A 24,166-nucleotide genomic window follows, 5' to 3' on the forward strand; every position below is an offset into this window, starting at 1 on the left:
GCCGCCAGGCAACGTCTCGCTGCCTCCATCAGCAGCTGCAACACGCAGAGAAACAAATTATATCGACGGCAAAACAATATCTAATAATCAGCCGCAATAATGACGGGAGTCATCGTCAGCATCAGGTTATAACAGACTGTAAAACAAAAGCATAAAACAGCTGGAAACTCCTGAATCATATTTAAATATAAATTAGCCTCACAGGTAGTAAAACTGTCAGGTTTTGGATTAGTTAGGCAGATTATGCTTAAAACTTTCATATGATAAGAGATGGTGGAGTCAGAAAACATTTATAAATTAAAAAGGAAGTGGAATGATGGGCTGAGGCTGATGGGAAACGTGCGCTTAATTTAGAGGAGCGTAAACAGAGTGAGAAGAGATGAGGTCTGCGCCACCATGCTTTCGTTTATGTGCAGCAATTACAGCAGGGATTTGGAATTAATTTCACCACGGCGCTGTCGCACGCTTAGACGCGCAGCCCAACGTGCAGCCCAACGTGCACGGATGCAGGAATCCCAATGTAAATGTGCAGCATCTATTAAAGTGGCCCATTCAAGGTTTTTATTTGCTGCCTTTTAATCCCGCTCGGTGTAAATTTCCTCAAGTCTGCTCCTTGAAGAAAAGTTCGGCCGACTTTTGGATTTCTCAAGAAGCTTAATTTCTTCATTTCATCATCGTCTTCCTCGTTTCATCATCAAGTGAGAACCTTTGATCCTCAATATTGCCAATTTTCTTACAATCTTCATCTTTTAGACTGTTTCATTAAGTCAAATTTGTATCTTTAACATCTAAACAGCTTAAAAAAAGAAAAGATATTTGTCCCTGATTCAACTGATACTGCGTGTGTGTGTGTGTGTGTGTGTGTGTCCTTGTACTTGCTTTTATTTAATACTCATTTTACCAGCTACGTGAGGACATTTTTTGTGACATGGGGCCATTTGGCGGGTCCCCACGACTTCAGAGGACTGCTTGAGGATTGTGACATGAGGTTAGAATTGGGTTTAGGTTAAGGTTAGTTAGGGTTGGGGGATTAGATGCTTAATGTATGCTTAATGTATTAAAGTCCCCAGAAAGTTACAGTTATGATGATGAGGATATGTGTGTGTGCGTGTGTGTGTGTGTGTGTGTGTGTGTTTCCTTTGGTTTATCTGCATTCAGAACAGTTTCTGCACAAAAATAAACAACGCTAGCATAATCGAGTCAGTCCCGAAACAGAAGCAGCCTTTCTAAACATGGCTGGATCCTTCTCTTCTGCACAGCGGCAGAATGTCACGTTGAGGAAAATGTACACGAGGAGTTCCACAGGTTAATGTGCCTCCCCATAACGGCGAGCAGCAATAATATGGCAGAGTCGTGGCCATTACTCCCATTGTCGTCACAGAGGCCACGCTGTGCTGAGCTGGCAGGCTGAGGTACAGGGATTACATTAATATAGGCCAACACGCCGTCCGAGCACTTTGCGAGTCGTGGGGGAGGGGGGGGGGGAATCACCCCGGCGCAGGAGCACAGGCCAGCTGGATGGTAATGAAGGGTCCTGTATGAGGCTAATATGAGCTAATCTGTGTCTTCTATGATCTGTTCTGATCTAATCAGCCTCTGCGGCATGCGGGCCATTCATCATTTGCTAACGTGGGACTCGCTAATGAAGTTGACGACAGGCAGGCTGCCTCGCCGGCCGGGACGAGTCACAGACGCACGCCCCCTCTCGGTGTTCACGCTGGTGTAATAGTGCAGTTCTGACGCTGGGTTCACAGACTCCGCCCACAGTCTCAGTTCGAGACCCGGCGCAGACAAAACATGGAAGGTGTTCTGGTGTCAGGTGGAGGGGGCAGAACACCTCCAGAGCACTGCCAAGGCACCCTTGAGCAAGGCACCGAACTCACAAGCGCTCATATAGAGCCCTGCGATGAACTGGCAACTCATCCAGGGGTGGACCTGCCTTTGCCCACTGCATACCCTCCCCGTGACCCCGAAAGCGATAAAGCGGTTAAGACGAGACAGATGTTGACTGACAGATTACTCCACCTGTGGTGAGCATTAGCCGTAACATTATCTTTTAAGCACGTAGCCTAGCATACGTATACAGACACTCTCAACATATTGTGCTAGTTATTTAGCAGCAATCTTTCCAGGAAGCGCTAACTCCGGAGCAACATTAAAAGTGATGCCCCGTTGACACCGGCAGCATGTAACAGCATGTTTGGACAACCAAACAAAAGCCTCACAATAAACAATAAATGAGCTTTGCTTCCACAATGATTCTGTCAATCAAGAGCCGGGGCTAAAATTAGGGCTGCTGTTAGCTTCAGGCCAAAACCAGTGGGTGGGAAATTTCACAGTATCACCGGGAGCGAAGCTCAGATGGAAACGAAAGAGATGAAGTAATGACGCTCCGGCAAATCACGGTGTGTCGGGGAATTAGAAGTTTTAAAAGAACAGTAGATTTAGGTGTTTCAATCTCTCATAAGTGCAATAAATCATTCGAGAGCAGTTCAAATATGCCTAATCTTACAGCTACAGTAAATTTCATGAATGGCGAACGGGCCCTGACGGGTCGTGCCTCCCTTTTTATGGCTGCTCCGGCTGGAGCGGTGGCGCTGCCAGTCTGTCACAGTCGGATCATCAAATACAATGAAGCCTCGTCATGAACGCAGTCGACCATAAATCTGAAGAGGGCTGATTACAGGCCGACTCTCTGTCTCACTTCATCACCTCCTCACTCAATAATCACTCTTTCCCCTCCTCCAGGTCCCCTCTCCGGATCCTCGGACCCCCTCGCCCTCTGCCATCCTTTCTCTCCTCCTTCCGGCTGAGTCACGGGCTGCTCCTCCACCTTTAGAACCATCCCTCCCTCTCTCTCTTTCTTTCCCCCGGCATGCTCTTCTGCGCACTCCTCCCTTCCCTTCTCCATCTGTTCCACTTTTGCTCGCTGCCTTCATCCATCCTTGTCACTTTGTCTCGGGCTTCCTTTTGTGTTCCTCTGCCAGCTCCTTGCTCCACTCCTCCTCTCATCCCTCTCTCCTGCTTTCACTCCCAGTCATTATGCACTTTGCCCAAAGCCCGATTTTCCTTTTTCTCCATTCATTCCCCACTGTTTGCACTGCCAAACATCTATTATTCTCTCCATCTACCCAGTCCTGATCTCCTTCCATACATTTCTCACTGCCTTTCCACCCCTCTTGTTGCCTCCGTTCACTCTGAGCGATGGACGTATTGATTCTCTCTTTGATGATATTGCCCAAGGACAAGCACGAGGAAGAAAACCTCTTTAAGAGAATCAGAGAAGGCAGAGAATCTCTGTGTACAGTGTGTGTACAGTTGTGTGTGTGTGTGTGTGTGTGTGTGTGTGTGTGTGTGAGACCACGGGGCAGTTTAACTATATAGGAGTCATCAACACTCACATGTAAGATTGCTGCCTCTGGCCTCTCTCTCCTTTTCTATATGTCTCTCTCTCTCTCTCTCTCTCTCTCTCTCTGAATCCTCCACACATCTGTATTTTTAAAAGGTTCCAGTTTCTTTGAGCCACTCTCAAACTTATTTCCTGCATAGCTCCCCTGATGTCATGTTGGGGGCGTGGCCACAGATTACCTTCCCCTCGGTCAGCAGTTGCAGAGAAATATATACAGGGATGCCACATTGGCGGGTCTACAGGGCGGCCATCTTGGTTCAGAACCACAGACCCTTTGCCCCTCTGACCCTTTTTAAAGGTTATTTTTTTGTTTGTGTTTTTTTTACATTGTCCGGTATGTTGCCCTAATGTACGATCTAAACAAACTGGTAGTTTCAACTGATGCTAAGCTGTTGGCTAGTGTACATATCAGGACCCAACGCCATTGTCTTACCCTTAACCTTCCAGTTTGCGTAGGTCAAACTGGATAAAACAGGTTTCTATAGTTGAGAAACATCATGCTAAAATTCATGTGATGTAAGGAGCCATTTTTGGAAATTGTGATTTATACTGTATTTCTACAGTTTTTTGTACCTGTGATACTTTCCTGTAAGATGCTGGATTTGTTCCTGAAGTATGATTTATTAGAAATATGTTTCGTATTTGTTTGACCGGGTTGTTTTGCACTTGCAACGCTCCACCCAAAATCTGGATAGCGTGTTCCGCTCATCAGAGCGACCAGACGCAGCACAGTCCAGCCAATCAAATTAATGGATCAATCATCTGGAAATCGTTGCTGAATTCAGCTAACAACTCTACTTTGGGTATAGGAGTACTTCTTTCCTTCGTAGATATACATGCACGTCCCTCCCCAGTCAACATAGCATCTTTGTATATAATGTATATGAGCAATTAGAGGATACACATCTGTGTTTGGGATAATTGCTCCCTTCCGCTCAGGCTTCTTTCACACCTCTTCGTTCTCAGCCTGACCCATGCGCCCCCCCCACCAGAATAAAACACCCTAAATCTCGTGCACACGCACAGATGGACTGACAACATATAATTAGACCTATACACACATGCAGAGAGGCAGAGCTGGAGTGTGGTGCCGCCGCTGCTGCAGTTTTCCTGAAGTTACCTGAGATTTTGAGCCGCGCAGCAGATATTTATTCAATTTGCAGAAAATAAACCTGCTGCGACGGCTATTGTCAAAATTCCGCTTTGCATGCAGCTATCCCGTATTAGCTCTGCGGGATAGCAACGAGGAGGCAATTTGTTTTGCTTACGATGTTTCCACCTATACAAGCAGCTAAAACGCCGCCCCCCCACCCCCAACCCTGCCCCTCCTGCACACTTCTGCACTACTCTCCGCGGGCATTTTAATTCACTTCTGGGAACTCGGGTTGTAAAGCAAACCCTCCGGAACGCCCCAAATTGATTGAAAACACGCAATTTGCTGAACAGGACAGGGGGAAGTTTGCCGTTAACCAACTATAAATTTCAGAGCTGTTGAATTTAACGAGGGAAAACAACATCTCGTTCTCATCAGTCTTTTGATCGGGCAAAAACTCCCCAATTCAAGTCATTTAATCCATCAGTGTTAAATGCTGCTGTGATGATCTTTAGCTCCTGAATGTTCCCCTCACTCCTCTCCATGAAAACAATGGAGACGTATTAGATTAGAGGCATTTCAGCCCCTGTTCCCTCCAGTGACTCAGTATTTCCTGAGGCCTTCTCTTTGTTTGACAGTGTCTCTTTTTAAAGGAGGAATACTTTTTTTTGTTATTATTCCTCAGGTTGCTGTCAGATTCCAACACCAGAAAGAACCAGCATCCGCGCCTGGGATGGATCCCTCTCCTGATGTGATGTCAGAGTATGAAGACATGAGCCTGTTTCAGTTGCTCACAGCTGAAACAGGCGCCACCCGTGTCATGTTTCATTTGTAACACCTCCTGAGATACGCTGTACAATAATTGCTTTGAACTGCAGGCGGTTTGGCTATTTTTCCAGGATAAGATAACACAGTTCAGGGTCTAATGGAGCTCCTATGGAGGGCTGAGAGAGGGGGAGGGGGTGAGGGAAAACCCTCCATCTTCCCCTCACTCCCGCTGTGGATGTGCAGGTTTTCCACACATCATCCTCAACCTCACGCGCTCCCGCACGCCAAATTTCCTGCAGGAGAGGCAACGGACACGTACGCACACTCGCTGTTCTGAGCCAATAATACGAAGTGAGAGCGCGCATAAATTCTAACAGCTTGTCCCGTGAAGGTCAGCGAGCTGGTTCTCAGCAAGCCCGCCGTCTGACGGATCCCGGCGTCCTCCTCCTGCATCTGTGCGCGGCCAGCGCGCTCCTCTTCGCCGGGCTTTTGTTTCGTTAGGTTTGCATTTGTTGCTCCTGGTTTTCTGTCAGTCTCCCTGCTGGGTGGCTTTATTACTTCCCCTCCCTCCCCCTCCCCTCTCACTTTTTATGTCTGTTTATTGGATTTTTAACAACAGGTCGTGTGCACGTTAACCTTCAGCACTCTTGCCCTGCAAACAGTAGAGAAAATACATCTGTTTGAATTGCAAATTAAAGAATAAAAGAGATTTTTATCAACGGGTTCCACATAACAGCACGTATCATCAGTACGTATCACCATTGGGGATCGTTGGTCACTACACACAACAGCAACATTTAAGGACAAGGCAAAGTCGAAATTACTGATATTCCCAGCCAGGACAAACAAATGAACAAAAAATATATTTTTAGATTGGATTCACCAATGAAAAGACTTTGATGACATCCAGCCAATCAGAATGAGGTATTCCAGTCAGTTTTTCAAGATGCTTCTCACTTTCTGTGCCCTCTTTTGTCTTCTTTTTCAGAGCTTCTTTGATTTCCATGTATTTCACTCACTGTGTGATCCCTCCTATTATTGATAGGATCTTTGATCTGCTGTACATCAACACTTTTGGGCTGGAAACAATCCCTCATCACCGCTGTCGCTTTTTGACATCCCTTTATCCTGTGAATTGTGTGCGTGAGTGTGTGTGCGCGTTCACGCGGGTGTGTGTCTATCAGAGGCAAAGCTAATTGAGGTCATGGGTGGTTCGGGAGCTGAAGATGGCAAAAATGAGCCCATAGCTTTGAACCTTCTCCCAGCTCAGCACACTGCCAAAAAAAAAAATCCTCCCCTCCCTTATAATACACTAATGCCACACACACACAGGCTGACACACACACACACACACACACACACACACACACACTCACACATGTTTAATGCGCAAAGAAATGGGAGCTTTTAATCCTAAGATTGTGGCGAAGCTGTGCATGTGTGTTTGCAGTGCCCAACTGCACACGTGGGACTGAATATGACAACTCGCACAGTTCTCCCGCATGCAAAGCTAATGTGTAACATTTTACATTTACATTTTAGGCATTTAGCAGACTTTTTTGTCCAACGCGGTTTACAGCGAGACACTTAAGCCACTATGCGATTGAGACCAATATGAATAAAACACAACCTTACGGACGTACCTGGTACAGGTGATACTAACGGTGTAGAGCTGCAGGGAGGGAGGGAAGAGGGACAGAAACAGGAGGAGACGGGAGGAGACAGGAGGGAAAAGATAAATGTCGTTAAGAAAGGAGGTGGTTTCAGAAGAGATGCGTTTTCAAGAGCTTTTAACATACCTGTTGCTGATTTAGAAGCATATATCTTATTATATATGCTCCAAAATCAGGGAGGATGTTGCCCATATATCAGCACAGGTGCTCACATATAAATTACTCCACTTAAAATTCTGTGTGCACATACACAGCACAGATGAGGCACAGTGACATGTGCCGCATGTCAGCTTTACGTTAAGTAGACCCAGCGTGTGTTATATAATCACAGCTGCATTAATAATCATGAGGAATGTCGATATGGACAGATGAGAGTCCAGTTGCCAATATTCTCATATATGGTTGGAGCATTATAGAGTGTGACATGTATACTTGCTGTATATGTAAACGCAGATGGAAAATCAATATAGGTCCATTTAATAAACGAGTGTATGGGCCCTTATGAGGTGAGACAGAGATAAATCAGAGCACACTCTTTCACCCTGAGGGTGCTTCTGTCCTTCTGGTTCTAAGACACACACACACACACACACACACAGACACACACACACACACACGGACAGTCCCTCCACACATGATGCTCTGGGGCCACCTGATGGTGACCGATAACTCACAGATCGTGCAGCTCCCAGCCCCAGCAGGGCTGTTCTGGACCCTCCTGAAATAATCTTAAACGGAGGTCGGCAGCAGTAAACAGCTTCACACATGTCAGGAACCACAAATGTGGAAGCGGAAGACTGAGAAGCAACCCACCAGTTACTGACATTAGAAGGTGTTAGCTGCTAAAGAGCTTCACATTAGCTAGCTTATATCGCTGCAAATCCACTTTAAGAGATTTGACGTCCTCTGAAAGACTCTTCAGCTTTTGTGCAGATATTCCCTTCATTTACCGGTCTTTCTTTAAATCTCTTTTATAACACTGCTGTGGGCTGAGCTCTCTCCACCACTCTGACAAACACCCAGGAAAAACTCCTGGCTCGGCTTTATTTGAATTTCCCTTTACTTTAATAGAGAAACAAGTGTCGACTTCTAAAGCCCAGCTTGAACAAATGGGGTTATAGTGGAATTTTCCCTGTTTAGACACTTTACTGCCCGATATAAACAAATACTGTGTCTGCCGTGTCTGGTCACTTCTCTACAAGCAAGAGCGGTTTAGTCCCCTCCACAAATACATCAACCACAAATCTGAGTAGTCACAACCTTTAAAGAGGACTCCAGAAATAAATAGTCCAGTCAATAAAGAATCGATCCATTCCAGAGGCAAAAACAGGAACCCAGTCAGCTCAGCTCCTGCCTTCGGGCGCCGTGGCGTCATTTCTAAGTTATGAGACAGTTCGGGTCATCGATTAGAAAACTGCAGGGTCGGGGGGCGAGACGAGCGATTGGACAGTAACCCGCGGGCCGCCGCACGCCAGGAGGCCCAATAATGAAGCGGGAGCAGCGTTTACTGAAGCCGAATCATAATTAAGCTCTAAAGTGACAGCTAATGAATATTGACCTCACAGGGTGGAAAACAAAAGGGCGGGAGTTCCTTTTTTACTCCCGGGGAGGACAAATGCATCCGTCTTATTTATGGGACCGGTAAGATCACTTGTTTAAACTGTCATCTGCTGTTTGAGTCAAGGTCAAAGTGTGACGGCCAGAAAAACGGCGCCTTTGTGTCAGACAAACAGAATGTATTGATCGGCCAAGTGTGTTTTCCAGTTGATAGAGCTGATACTGCTAACGTGGAGTCAGTTCCACTCCTCAGAAGTTCCGCTTATTTCATTCATGAGGATTCCTCCATCCCAGCTGGACTTAAAGGGAATCAATAATCCCGCCACGGAAATTATGACATCAAAGAATCAAAGAGCGGGCTGGTATCTGCCTGACCTGTGCTTTAACTCTGCTGCAGCGAGCCAATTAATTATCGCGCTTCAGAGATATCCCGCTCCGATTTCACGGCTCCGTCCGTTCCGGACAGGAAGTCATCGGGACGCACAAGGACCCAGATTTACAGGTTTGCGGTAAACACAGTTCCAACTGTCCCCAGAACCATAAAAGGGAAAACTCTAAATCATCTAAAAGCCATATAATTTCATTGTGGCCATTACTGCTTCACTTTCTTGTGCAGTTTCGGCTCACCATTAGATTATGAAGACCTCTCCTCCTCTTCCTCCGTCCCTCCTTCCTCCGCTCGGACGCGACCCGTTTCATTCATATTCAGGTGCCGTTTCTCTGCCGCACGATCGGCGCTTTCTGTTAAAAACCTCCACCGTAAACCACTTAATCCAATCTACAGACGATTTCTTTTTCAATCAGCATTCGCCATGGCAACAGGAGACAAAGGGGCGGGTTTGGACTGACGGAGATGAAGTTTTGGTTGACCTTGGTCAGCGTTCATCTGATCCAGAACCACAACTGGAATCTCCATAAGCAGCCTGTGCGAGCGGAGCTGTGTCCTGGGTGGCGTTTTGAGCATTTCGATTCTTCAGGTCGGACAGTTTCCGGCTCTCTAATCGACCTTTTTCATGGTTATGTTAGAGAGCGCCGCGCTCACACATGCTTTCCTGCTCAAAGACTGAGCTACATTTCATGTGTAAAAGGAGCTCGGCAAATAGTCTGTTAGCTCGGTGTAAACAAAGGGGATAATGAGGCCTTGGACGTGCCAGCGAGGCCGTTTTTGTTCAGTGTGAGTCATCTGAGCAGCGCTGAAACGACACTAACGGGAGGTTCTGGATCCAGCAGGATGCTCTAATCGTGCTTGACGTTCCAAAATGCAATCATGTTGGGTCTAGATGCTAAACATGAAAAGGTTTCTGGAGACCACCTGGAAAAACAGCCCCTTTCATATCCTTAAGTGGGCATAACTCACCTGAAGTGGGAAGCAAAGGAATTATAAATAAAGACCACTGAAGGGCCCACTTTGGGTTGTGAACCACAAAAACAGCATTTAATAACAATATTTAGAGCCTAAACATGCCTTCGATTCGGCTTCGCTTCAGATATGGAAGAATGAGGCCTTGAAAGAGGAAGAACAACAGGTGTAAACTGGATAAAATTCCCTTTTTGTCAGGTTAGTTAAGCCCTGCAAACTGTACCGAGCACACATTTATAACGTTTATCGACACTGTGGCGTTAACAGCGGTGGTTGCCATGGCTACCGGTGACATCACGATCAGACATTGCAGGTTCATGGACTTGAGGAGTCAGAGGTTTGCCTAGAAGGAAGGACAATGGCTCTATGACATCACGGTCCCTGTGTGAGCGTCCCTGGGGGCCTATAGAATATCCAGGACCGGCCCCGGGGTTCCTGAACGCAGCAGAAGCCTCGGCCTGGCTGAAAACATCTGCTGATGATGTATCTCCCGCTCCACAGCGTCACAATGCTTGTGCGCACCCAGCACATCCTGATCAGTGGCGCCGGCCCGTCCTGAGCGGCAGATGACCCTCGGACGGCTCCTCTTATCCCTTTAAGCCGGCCCGGCTGGAAAATAAGCGGCGGGGAGCCGACGTTGGTGCATTTGATAATACTGTCATGCGGAGTCCGGGCAGCCATAAATAATTAAATCTGATATTTCACGACCTGTTTTAGCGTTGCTTCATCGTGTGAAACAGGCATGACGCAAGGCTTCCGATGGCGCGCGTGTGGAGTTTAAGACGGGAAATATCTTCCCAAATGCCCCATGATACCAGTTTCCTTCACAATGACACTTTCTTTATGACATCCCTCTGAAAAGGAAGTAGTTGAGAGCTGGTTTGTGCCCCCGGGGTTTTAAATCTTACATTCCTGTATTAAATTTGCCAATCAGCCGGCGGATTGAATCACAGGCGTAAAAAACTGTCCTCGAATTTCTCAGCCTCTTAAATCCCCCATAAGCAGAACTTGCCAAAGCGCTGCGGTCATTTCCACAGCCGGCGGTGAACTAGCAAATCCCTTTTCCCCCGCCTCCCGCGGCCGCGGCGTCCGTGCGTCAGGAGGGGCTCATGGGCGCGTGTGAGTGGACCGACGGGATGGCCTCGGGAGGCAGCCCACTCAGGTAGGCCCGCTCCCGTCCACGTGCGAGCTAACGCGCATGAGCGAAACCGCCACACGCGCCTCGCTCCGGGCGCCGTTTCTCGGCGCCTGGCTCGGTGCTGATAAGGCCGCGGCCCTCGCAGGACTTAAACACATCACAAACGGAGGAGACAATTAAGCCTTTTGTTGTTTTACAATCAATAATGTTGCCATGGCGCCGCTAAACCGGAGGACTGCGTTGACTCAGTCCGACGGCGGGTCGCCGGTTGTACCGCAGTTATACGCGCAAGTGCTTCTGTCACGGGAGCGCCAAGAAACAATTGAGTTTTGAAGCGGGCGGCGCGTCCCACCGCTGGGGGTGATTTATGGGGTGCAGGCCGGCCGCTCCGGGCCTGATTTATCTGCTTCTGGGTTGAATCCACAGCATTAATCTCCTGCGATGGACAGTTGCTCCGGTTCCATAAATGATCAACACTGGCCCTTCCAGACACGGGTTCCCTTTATTTCCCAGCATGCACCACAGCAGCGCAGAGCCAGAACTGCACCCTGCGTGGCCGTCGTGGATCCCCGATCAGCGCTCCGAATCAGAAACCAGCCCAGCCCTCCAGATTAAACTCTTCACTCCAGAACCCCCCCCCCCCCCCCCCCCCCCCCAACCCACCCTACCCCGCCCCCCCCCCCCCCCCCATCCCCCCCACTCTGATCCTACTGGCCAAGATCAAACAGCAAATTTAGAAAAAGACCTTCAGAAAGCCCTGATTCAGACGGTGGTGTCAGCTCAGCTCCAGCGTCTCCCCGTGATCCCGGGCCGTCCATCTACTGCTGCCCTTCGGACCCCCCCCAATCCTTTACACACACACACACACACACACACACACACAGACACACACACACACACTCTTCTTTCTTTTGCCTCCCAGCAGCAGTTAAAACTTCATGAGCTCCATTTACCTCAGACAGTGTGTTTAACTAAAAAAAATACTGTCTGAGAACTTAAATATCTATGTTAATATTTGATTACCAGTAACAGCTTTAAAATGGAGGCCTGGGGGGGGGGGGCTTCTGCAACCTGAGGAAGGTCAAACCTTTAAAAATCTCCATCTAACCCCTAAAAAATGTACTTCCTTCCTGTCTTCCTGCTGTTTCCACCTTGTTGGCACATCTGTAGGGGCTTTTGATGCTCCTGAGTCTTATTTTTGACACAGAAATAGAACCCACACAGGAAAAGTCTCAACCCGAGCGATGAAACGCCAACGTGTGGGAGATTTCTGATCCTGAGAACAGATGCAGACGTGATCCATCGGATGTCAGCGGGAATAACCAATTTAAAGAGCAAAGCTCTCAGCAGCAGAAGGAGGAGGAGGAGCCGCACAAAGACGATAACGTTTCTGTAACAGGACTGAAAACACAACCCAACCATGAAATCTGGATTTATTTAGCACATGCTAACACGATAGCGGCCAAACCCAACAGTCCGGCTCACTTCTGAACCACTGTATAACCTGTGGAGGCACAAATGACACGTACCAGTTGGTTCCCAGCCCGGTTCATGGTGTGCCTGAGCCATCCCAGAAGAACTCACCGTTCCCCTGAAACCAGACAGCGACACGACAGGTAAGATTCTAGAACGCAGTCATGACCACAGCAACCGCAGTGCTTTTATAGTTTTTCCAAACTTTCTCATAAAAAGAAGTTTAAGCTAAGTTGGATTTCTGGAGGACATTCATTTCTCTCATTTAACGCATGAATAGATAACGCAGCGCTGAGCTCGTTAGCTTCTTAATTTTAGCATTAAGACGAAATTGGAACAAACCGATATTTTGCTCATGAAACGTTCCAACAATTATGTGATCTGCAGCAAACTGACTTAGACACAAAAACGACAGCGAGCAAAACTAAGCATATCCGTGAGCTCAGCTGGGCCCAGTTCAGCTACTGGGTTCCTCCCCCTGCTTCTCTGGAGCCGGCTGACAGACAGGCTTATTGAAATGTGCCATCTGTCTTTCCTGGTGGGCCGAAGTCGACGCCGCTCTCATATGAGAGGGCTAAAAGCGTGACAAACGGCCGCCGGACTTGCCAGCGGTGGCAGATGAGGGGCAGAGGGAGGGGTGTCAGCCATTTTGATTATTAGGCTAATGCAGATTCTGCTTCACTTTCCCCACCGAGGGGCCCGCAGCCAGACCGCTTCTTCAGAGCAATAAATTAAGCTTCAACGCCGCCCCCCCGCAGGAGACAGCGAGTTTGGAATCAGAACAAAACATAACAGAGGTGCGGCTGTTCGCACACGGATGATTGATGAGAGGCATCATCGGGATTTCCTTCGGCTAAACGGCATTAAAAGTAGCTGCTCGCCGCATCGCCTGCCATGGTGTGTTTGTGCACGTGTGAGCGCATCTGAGGCTAATCTCTGTTTATCCAGGGGAGGTTTGCTCAGCACCGGAGGTGCTAGGAGCTAACACACACTCTTAACACTATAAAGTTGGTTATAAACATCCACACGGAGGCGTTTCTGAGAGCAATTAGAGCTGCAAACCGCTGCTGCCATGAAGCAAAGACACGCTTTTTGACGTGCCTGCTGAAATACATTGAAACTGTAAAGTTGCACAACCGTTGCAGTCACTTGGGGACAAGCCAGAGGGTTCTTTTTTTATTACTTTTGGCTGGAACTGGCTGACAAAGCCACTCTGATCTTAAAGCGTGCAGACGAAAAAGTCATTAGGATTAAAAGCCCAATCAGATGCTAATCGACCGAACTTACACATGAGGCTGTTGTTTTGTGTCGTGCAGTTGATGCTGCACAAATAAGACGGCGAGACGGAGGCGGCAGGAGTCCGCGCGCACGTGCAACACGAGGGGGCAGGTATGCCACGGCTGGCTGGCTGGCTGATAGGCAAGGTCATGCAGATTTCCGATCTGTATGCCGGGCACCGCCGGAGCCGGCGCTGACAGGGGAGGATGCACGTGCGCGCGCCTGCAAATGTGCACACCGTCCTGTGGGGATCGTTGGTCTCTACTGCACACACAGAAACGTGCACGGATATTTGAGGCACAGACACACAGACGCAGGAATGCACAAGGGCAGAGCAGCCTCCAAGATTAAATTGGTTTATTTACAAGGGGGGAAGCAGGTTTGCAGCCAGCGGAGGCAGATAGGAGATAAATACATTTAAATGCATTTTTATGGCAAAGTTTAACTGGAAGGTTCAGAGTTTAAAACTAAGTATAAAGTTGGAAGGACGTAGGATAGCCGCCATGAGTAAACGCAGGGAAAAGTTGGGCGCTGGAACACACACAGGTGTGGTGCAGGTGTGTGAGCATGTTAGCATATGCTACAGGCATTAGCATGGGCGCCATGGCCCCTCAGAGTGACAGACGAGCTGGCAGAGATGTTCCCAACTGCCCTTTTGACGGGCAGCTAAACCGCATTAGCAGAAACAATGGAGTGCTCAATCTCCTCCGGTTCCCCCGAGACTTCCCGGAGAGGGGGCGGCGAGGTGAGAGGAAGGAGATTTAGCCTAATATACGCTGGGAGGCTGGGGTTTCGCGCTGACCCCGTTTTCGGCGGGCCCGTCTGTCAGCTGGTAATTGAGGAACACCGAGGTGCACGTCAGCGCCGGCGGATAAGTAATGATCGTCTCGGGTCAACGACCCCCGACTGTTCAACTTAATCTCACCTGGAAAACAAATAATAAATTCTGCCATCCCAAGTGCATCAGCACCGTGGGATCACCGGCAGCGTCAGCGGTAAAAGTCGACACGGAACAGCTGCCTGGATAAGGACTCTCTGGTTAGCTTAGTTGTCTGAATGTAGCATCATTTCAACCATTATGGCATTAAATCACCTGATCAGCCTTGTAGAAAATCAAATATATGTAAATGAACAACAAATGAGGCCTAATGTCAACACCCTTCTTCTTCCATGTACCTGTAATAAACACAGTTTCTACCCGTCTCTAAACTGCCTCATGCTTGTGGAACGTGTGAGCACATAAATGTTTTAAGTTAGCTTCACGCCCAAATTTGACTTGGAAATGCCCTCAATAACTCTGAAATGGTACGACACAACACTTAAAATGGACACCATCACAGCCGTATGTCCCTGTTAGCGGTGCTAGCATGTGGTTGGCTAATATAAATATGACTGTTTCACAGTCTGATTAGCTCTCTTCAACCCAGAAGCTCCAGTAGCCTTTTCGCTAACTGCTTCAAATGTCTGCTGGTGTAACTGAGCTGTTTTGATGAGCGCAGTCAGTCTATAAAGCCAACGAATCGAGACACCCAGTCGGCAAACGAGGATCTTGTTTGAGGGTCGGGGTTGTAGCTCTGAACAATCAAACATTGTAGCCTCACAATCTCGCTTTGATAATGGGAAAACATCAACTCCCGCCATTTTACCGTTAGAAAAGTGATGAGCCTTTACACCAATTTTAGCCTAAATAATGGCGGCCGTGCTTGCTAAGCAGCACCACCAGAGTGCCCTCTAAAGCTGACACATTCAGATGAATTATCCATACTTTATTTAACCTCCATACAGTCAAATAGATCATCTGGGCTTCTGGAAGAAAGTACCAGCCATAAATGGGAAGTGACGCTGCCTCATTTAAGTGGCAAGTTTTGGCACCATTAGGCACCAGTAGTCGTTAAAACTTCCTCGCGCTCCACAGATTGGTTTTAATTTCTACCAGAATCAAATACCCTGGGGTTAGCGCTTTTTCACTTTTTTGCCGAGTCATCCTGGAAGATCTGGAGCGTCCTAGTTTTTATCAGCGAACCTATGGTGGCTGTCTGGGAACAAAATGACTTTATATAATCTGTCCAAGCATTTCCAGCCCAGAGGTTCGTGTAGATATATTTAGAAAGTAGCAACAGACTGTAAAATTAAAAGATCAGAGCTGAAGTGATGTTAATGAAGGCTTCAATTCATATTCTGGTCTGTGGAAACGTTCCTGCAGGAGGAACCGTGCCGACGTCGCGGTAGCGTGACGGCGTAGCTGCGGCTCCGGCCGTCCTCCGAGTAGTTCCTGTTCGTCCTGGTTCCCTCGTCCTGATTGGAGCACGTGGACCCTGATGGACAGGTGACCCGCCCCCCTCCCCCCCACCCACCCTGATTAGCAATAATGGGCGGTAATCAGAAGATGGATGCTTCATATGTGGCGTAGCTTTAATCCCCTGGCAGCAGTGTCAGATTCAGATGATGTACAGCTGAAGCCCCGTGATTGAAGGCGGTTGCCACGGCCGAGCCGGTGCAGTGGGGGGGTTAATGTTTATTGTGACAAGACTAAAAAGTTTGAGAACCTTTATTTGAGAACAACCCCCCCCCCCCCCCCCACCCAGCTCTAAATCTCCCCCGGCGATAATGACCTATTCTGATGTTTCACTGGGAACAAATTTACAGTGTTGACAAAGACGCCTCAGCCCCTGGGGGCCGCTGTGACCTATAGATCACCGAGTGCCCCCCCCACCATACGGAGAATGGCACCCGTGTCTCTCCTCCCCTCCCACAGGGACGCGCTCGCACTAGTTAGCAAGGCTGGTGATGATGTATGGAGCGTAATGGCTAACAGAATTTGTTGAGATTAATTGATACTAATGGCTAACACAGTTAGCGATGAGCGATGGCCTCGACAAGGCAGACACCCGTGGGTGGGTGGGGGGGGGGGGGGACTCGGCTCTGCCGTGGCAACCGCCTTCAATCAAACGCTGCAATGAGAAGTGATGAGAAGTCTCATCGTTCCAAGACCGTCTCAAACCCACAACAGGAAGCGTCCTGGTTAGGATTTAGCCGCGTGATTCACCTGTGGACTCCCTCAGCGGAGACTGGAGGGCGTCACCATCTGTAACTGTTATCTTTTTGTTGGATTTTGCCCATCTTTCCATCTCTCTGGATAGAATTTGGCGCTTAGACCGGAACGTGTAATCCCATCCCATAATATTTACCAGATTATGCCGTTTTTTCCTTGGCAGTGGGACAAACCCACCAAAATCACGACCGGGTTCGGCGCCGAGCAGCGAATAATGAAGCAAGCGACTTATTTTCAGGCTGGAGGCTCCGCTCGCCTTCAGCGGTTGGTTCCGAAGCTCCTTTTGGCCGCGGCCACCACTCACAGGTGGGCAGCAGATCAGGGCCGCCGCAGGACTTTGTGTGGAATAAGGATAAGAAAAAAGAAATAAATAAAGGAGCAAAATCCATCCTAATCCTGCTTTTGTAGATCCCGACAAGAGATGCCTGCAACAGCAGACGGAAGCTTTTTAAACTGCTTTTACTGATAAAAAAATAAAAAATCTGAATTCTTTTAGAAGAAAAAGCGTCTTATTCGTCATAAACTGCGTCCTGGTGGGAGACTGCAGGGCGTCCGTCTCCTGTTTGAGGGTCGCTGGGGTGCTGGAGGACATCCCAGTGGGAACACTGGACAGGTGCCAGGGTCCATGACAGGACACCCAGGCTAAACTGGGAGGGCTTCAGCGCCTACGCCCGGGCGGGAGTCGAACCCAGGACCTTGGTGCTGGGGCGCCGTCACCGAACTGATTGTTTCGCAGCAGTTCGTGCACGTAGCGGCTTTGATTGATGAGCGCTCCTGAACACACCAGCTGTGACGCGTTTTGACAGAAACCTCATCAGTCTGAGCCGCGCCGCCGTCACCCCCCCAGTTTCTGGCTCTTGCTAATCACAGAATGTAGCCTGACAACTAGGTGAAAAAGTGCCTCTTGCCCCCCCTCCATCGGCCGGGATGACTCATCCATTATGGCTGCCGCTCCATCACGGTGGGCCGGCATCTCTGGGTCCTCGTCTCTGTCCAATCACTTTATCATAACTCCCCTTCGCCTCCCCCCACTAACCCCACCGCCTCTGGACCGGGCTGCCACTCTCGCCCGGGCCAGGCAAAGGCGGCGTCATTAGTTTCCGTCTCTTCCAATTGGCCGACCGTCAGCCGTGACGACGTGAAGGGCAGCAGAGGAGTCGTCCCCTCGCTCCGCCGGGCTTTAAACTTCAGCACCGCTGTCCCAGGAGGGCCGAAGTCCCATCATTCCTTTGCGTCAGTACCTCGGTGGCAGCCTCTCGTTAGCATAATATTCCCATTCGTTCGCCTCCTCCTGCCTCAGACAAGCTGTTCCGGGACTCGTGGCGGGAGTCCCCCGCTCCCGCTCCACCGCCTCGTGTGACGTTGCCACCTGCGTTTCTGCACTGTCGTCCTCCAACGCTGAGACAACCGTCCTCAGGCTGTCCAGACAAATGGAGGCATCACGCTTCTGCCCGTCCGTCAACCCGCTGAGTCCAGTTAGACGCACGTCAGAAAGTTCGGACTCCCAACAGGTCAACCGGTGGCGTTCGTTGGGGGGGGGAAGGGGAGGGGGGGGCTGAGGTTTCACCCCCACCCTCCAGCATGACTTCTCATCATGCGCTGTTGAATAAACATGATGCCGAGGTGATACTGTAGGCGCACGGAGGGCGAGACGCCGCGGCTAGCACTAGCGCATCAAAAATTTATCAAGTAATAAAGTTCTGCTGGCTGGAATCACCATCCCAGCGAGTGTGTACAACAGCACGTTATTGGAAAAACTAGCTTTAGCTTTAACCTCACTTATTAGTTTTCTGTTTTAATGGGTGTTTCTGGGCGGAAAAGGAATTAAAACAGACATCACAGCTCTGGAGAAGCTATCTGAGTTTGCTGTTAAAATATCTGTAGCATTCTTTCTGTATATTATTAATCATCCGGATTATCTGGAGCCCTTTTGTGGGCTGACCACAGCATGTGTAAAGGGGGAATTATGCACCAGATTCTGCGGCACCGTCCCAGCAGTTGTGACTGCTGCTTGTTTACGTTTCCTCCTGCACGATTCCATTTCCTGGTAATTATCTGCACCACTGTTTATCACATCAGTGCAAAAACCATCAGGTGGGAGAAGATTGGCTCTAAAAAAAGCTTCAGTCTGGATGTAAATCACGCTGTAAATGTATGAATTTCTACATGGCGATCAGCGCGGAGCTCCCCCTCACGCTGGGGTCCGACTACAGGGGGATTACTGGGACATCATTTGACCCTTCCACATTATTTTCTATTGCTCTTCCCACGGAATTTTCATTTTGAAACAGCTGCAGGGAAGATCAATAATTTATGTCACGACCACAAAGCTGCCACTGCTTCAAATTTCACTTGTCTTATTTTCCTGTTCATATATTTTCGTTATTTAACTTTTGTATTTCTGGCTGCAGCTGGTTGAGTTTAATTAAAAAGCAGAATAAGATAAAAAGAAAAAGACATGTCGAGTTAGTTTGAAGCATCAGGATGTAAATGTAATCAGCAGGAGCCTGATGGACTGTCGCGGAGGAGTGTACTGTACTACCTTGAGCAGTTGTGTGACACAGGTGACCCGCTGTGCCGAACACCTGCCCGCCTGCCCTCGGAGGGGCCGACGACCTTGTGGAAGTGAGTCTCAGGCTGTTTCCAAAACCACACACTCGTTCGCTATTCACTACTCACTACATGGGGGACATGGATGGAGTGAACTACGTAGTTAGTATTAAGTATTAGTAGTAATAGTATTAAAGTTAGTAACGGCTTTGACGCTTTAGTATGAAATGTGAAACAAACAGCGGACAATACATACATTTGTAAGTCATCTCTCCTTGTTTACCCGCCATTGATAGATTGTCACGTGATACCGTAAAGGCTGATGGGATATATTTTTCAAGTTAGGGTGCATCGGTTGTACACTACTTCGTGCAGTGCATTGTGGGATACATTGAGTGCACTACATAGGGTCCAGCGGTGCACACTAGCATTTCGGACACTATTTCAAAATGGCGTCCACACTATTGAGTGCACTATGTAGGGTATAGGGGGTGGTTTCGGAAACAGCCTCAGTTTGTCCTCCATTTGGACTGATTGCTGCAGCCGCGTCACACGGCTGTGAGTGATGAGTTGAGGACTCCGAGGGCAGGAGGGAGGAAGGAAGGAAGGAAGGAAGGAAACACGTCTGCAGCCGCAACCCTCGCTGTCCTGCACCGCCCCCTGCTGGTGATGCGGAGAACAGCACCAACGGCTCAGGTACAATATCGTGTTATTGGAGGAACGTTTAAAACCACACTAATATGGGTACAAGCCACACATGCACACATTCTTAGAGGGGGGAGGGGTGGATTCATTTGTTTCTGGAAACATGCTGACGCGAAGGGATTTTCCATATTATATCTTTTCTTTTTATTTAAACTCCCCAACCGAATCCTCTGTTTCAACCACTCGCCTGAAGATGGCAGCAGATCTCACGGTGAATGTCTCCGAGGCCGGAGGAGCGCACGGACCTGCGCTTTCTGTGCATATATTAAAAGTTTTGGGGGGTTTTCCACGTTGTTATCTGAGTGGGTTTGTGATTGGTGGAGAGTTTTGGACTCTTTTCCATGACTCAGCTCCTGTCTATAAAACCCCGCGATGATGGCGAAGCGTCATTTATTCGGCTCCACTGATGCAATCAAGGAGAAACGGAGGGGGAAACGAGACACTGGAATAAAACTCTTGCTGGGAGATCCTGGTTATAACGGCAGCAGTTGATTCCGCGGGCTACAGAGTTTACTCAACAGGTTCCTGAGAAGTAAAGGGGGTCTTTACGCACTCGCTTGCGCCATGGCGAACTCGTGTCTGCAGCTCGGCGGGTTCCTGGTCAGCTGCCTCGGCTGGATGGGTGTCGTGATCGCGACCTCCACCAATGAATGGGTGAACATGTGCAAGTACGGCCTGAATACCTGCAAGAGGATGGATGAGCTGGAGGCGAAGGGACCCTGGGCGGAGTGCGTCATCTCCACTGGACTCTACCACTGCGTCTCCCTGACGCAGATCCTGGACCTGCCAGGTGGATCCTCTGGAATTTTATTCATCTGATTTTATAATCAATCTGCCTTGTTCTTTTCACACTCACTTTTCTTTATTGTGCATTCTGAAACGCCCTCAGACCCTTAACGCAAACGTCACGTGTGTCTCTGCAGCCTACATCCAGACCACTCGTGCCCTGATGATCACTGGCTCAATCCTGGGTTTCGTGGCGGTGGTGATGCTCCTGATGTCCATGCCCTGCATCAGCCTGGGCAACGAAGCCCAGGGCTCCAAAAACAGACGCGCCGTCCTGGGAGGAGTGCTGGTTCTCATCGTCGGTAAGAACTGAGCCAACCGCTCGCTGTGACCCCCGACCTCTTCCTACCCTACCTCATTCTTGAAAGCTTCCTGAACCCTTCCCCACAGATCCCATCACATTCCTTCCCCCCACCTACTTTCATCCGCGCCCTCTTCATCCTGCGCCATATGGAAACTGTCTTCAACGGTGATTCTAAACGAGCTCATTCTGGCAGTTTTCCGACGCCCACATCCTCTAAACGTGGCTTCAGCACCTGCATCCGTCCTTTTCCAGTGTTTCCACAATAGCAGGAGCCTTGTTGTTGATGCTACTCTCTGAAATCAGTAGTTGGCTTGTTTGTCCGAATGTGGCCGCGTCTCTCTGTCCTCAGCTGGGAAGCTGTCAGTCCTCACGTCATCTGTTAGCCTTCTCCTGCAGGATGTGCACGTTTGAGAGATTTACACGCTCCGGAGGCACCAGTCCAACACACGCTAGCTCTGCTCCTCTCAGCTGTGGGGGGATTTTCAGTGTTTTTATGAATCTTGGATCAAACATCTCCTCTCAGGGTGAAGGTGAGGCTCACAGAACGCCACGAGGTCTCACTGCTGACGTTGTTCTGCAGACTTCAGCGCCCTCTGCGAGCAACAGCACGGGCCATCTGAAACATTGCTATCTTTGGAACGCCTCCTCGAAAACAGAACTTTACAGGGAATCTGGTTCAGGTTAATATCCGACTCCGGGAACTGAAGCGCGTCTGATGTGACGGGCCAACGCTGACGCATGCGTCGTGATAAAGTTCTGCTTCAGGAGCAGCATTTTACACCCCACACCCAGAACACAGCAGCAGGAGGGACTCACGACAGTATAACAGTCGTCTGTTTTGTTTCTCACCTTCCAATTCCCCAACGGTCGGCTGATATTTTAGCATTTGGAAACAGTTTTTCTAAAATATTATGTTGGCTATCCCCGTTTTGCTTCCCCAGATGAGTTTGCTGGGACATATCTTGTTCAGTTTCATCTCCGTGGTTTCTAACCTCGCTCCTGTCCCCCCAGGCCTGTGCAGTTTGGTGTCCACCGTCTGGTTCCCCATCGGGGCTCACCAGCAGGAAGGCCTCATGTCCTTCGGCTTCTCCCTCTATGCCGGCTGGATAGGCACCGTCTTCTCCCTGCTGGGCGGCTCCCTCCTCACCTGCTGCTCCTCGGACTCCCTGCCCCGCTCCTTCCAGGACAACAACCGTTTTTACTACTCCAAACAGGGAGGCGGGAACGCACCCGCCACCTCCGCCACTAATCACGCCAAGAGCGCCCACGTCTGAGTGGAGGGACGGTTGTGGCTCCCGCCTGGATAACAGGCGTATACAGACTCGCACAGGCAGTAATGTGGACTGGAAGAGGAGCAACCACGCTGATTATGTTGATTTATATATGATTAAACAAAGAAAACACAAGCACACATGAAGATGCTGACATGTGCCGCTGTGACTGTCGCTGCCGAAGCTTCTGTTCCCACAGCTGGAGCGTTTGTCCCGGTTTACCTTCAGCCTTCATGTTGGACAAACGGAGCAGACCAGCTGCTGTGGAATACATCACAGATCGCTTCTATTTCGCTCCTGGAGATTCTCTTTAATCATTAAATGTCATATCTTCGTGATTTCTTTTCCAAAAAAAGGGTTTTTGCTTGTGTTGATTACTCGGCGTTATTTACAGGGTTTTTTCTTTCCTAGCAGTATTAACAACTATTGTCCGTGTTGACTGATGGATATTTAGATTTTATTTTTTTATTATGGGATGGGAGAACAGATCGTTTGGGTTTCTGCACTGAGCTGGCACAAAAGGAAAGATTATAAAACCTTAATGGTTTGTCCCTCATCTGTTATTCCTAATCAAATGTTACCGTACGCGTTGTAATATGACTAACTCCCTCTTTACCTTTCACTGTGTTTACGAAGAGTTTCTGTTAAACATCTTTGACAAACTTGTCCCCAGCTGCACTGAAAGATACACTTATCCTGGAAAAATTAAATAAAATAAAGCAAAATTGGCAATTTGGACCCCTTATTTATTGTTTCATTGTTTAATTTCTACATTCTATAATAAAAAACAATTAAAAATCTATATTTGACTCCCTGTTATTACTCTGGAGATGAATACATGCTTAATGTGTGTATGTGTGTGTGTGTGTGTGCGCTTGTTACATTTATCTGTGATTATAGGCTAAGGACAATAGGAAACCATGAATTATTACTCATGGACCATATCAGGTAACCTTGAGTTTCAGAGTTGGGTCACCACAGATGAGGCAGTGACAACACACACACACACACACACACACACACACTCACACACACACACGCACGCGCACACACACACACGCACACACACACACACATGCACAGACACACACGCACGCACACACGCACAGACACACACACACACACACACACACTCACACACACACACACACGCACGCACACACACGCACAGACACACAGACACGCACACACACACACACACGCACACACACACACACACACAGCAGTCTCTGTATCTCTGCTGTCCAAACGAAGGTCATCAGATATGACATGATACTGGTGAAACACAGTGTGCGTCTCCCACTTATCTTCAAACACCCACAGACACACAACCTGCACATCCAAACGTGCTGTTATGACTTACTGTATTTGCACAGGTCATTCTGTCATATTAGTGGCTGTGTTTATCATCCCTGAGTGTGTGTGTGTTCCCTGGAATGTTCAAAGCACAGAGGCGTTTAATTTGCAGGAAATGGGGAGTGGGAGGACCTGGACAGGCCACAGTGTCCCTCTCTTACCCAACAGTTGTTAGTGTGTTTTATTTTTGACTCCGGGGGAGTTTGGAGTTTGGATCAGACCACAAATATTTTCTTACATCTGCAAAATGTTCTGTTTTGTACACACGCCCTCTCCAGCAGCAGTTTCATCCACCACTGATGTGTTTCTGAGGGTCATTCTGAGGGTGTGTAAATTCCCCATGTGTGCTAATGTTTCCAGTAAACATTGATCATTTGGATTTTTAGTGGTTCG

General features: G+C 48.6%; 1 protein-coding gene across 1 annotated transcript; it reads left to right on the forward strand.

Moving 5' to 3' along the window:
- The first annotated feature begins 20,442 nt into the window (after positions 1-20,442).
- Positions 20,443-23,155, forward strand: cldn11a (claudin 11a). Its single transcript, XM_003962376.3, has 3 exons — positions 20,443-20,846; positions 20,980-21,144; positions 22,158-23,155. Exons 1-3 carry the CDS (start codon positions 20,621-20,623, stop codon positions 22,418-22,420), a joined length of 654 nt encoding a protein of 217 aa, XP_003962425.2. The 5' UTR covers positions 20,443-20,620; the 3' UTR covers positions 22,421-23,155.
- Positions 23,156-24,166: the final 1,011 nt, after the last annotated feature.

Source organism: Takifugu rubripes, chromosome 2 (genome assembly GCF_901000725.2).
Source record: "Takifugu rubripes chromosome 2, fTakRub1.2, whole genome shotgun sequence".
NCBI classification, from domain to species: Eukaryota; Metazoa; Chordata; class Actinopteri; order Tetraodontiformes; family Tetraodontidae; genus Takifugu; species Takifugu rubripes.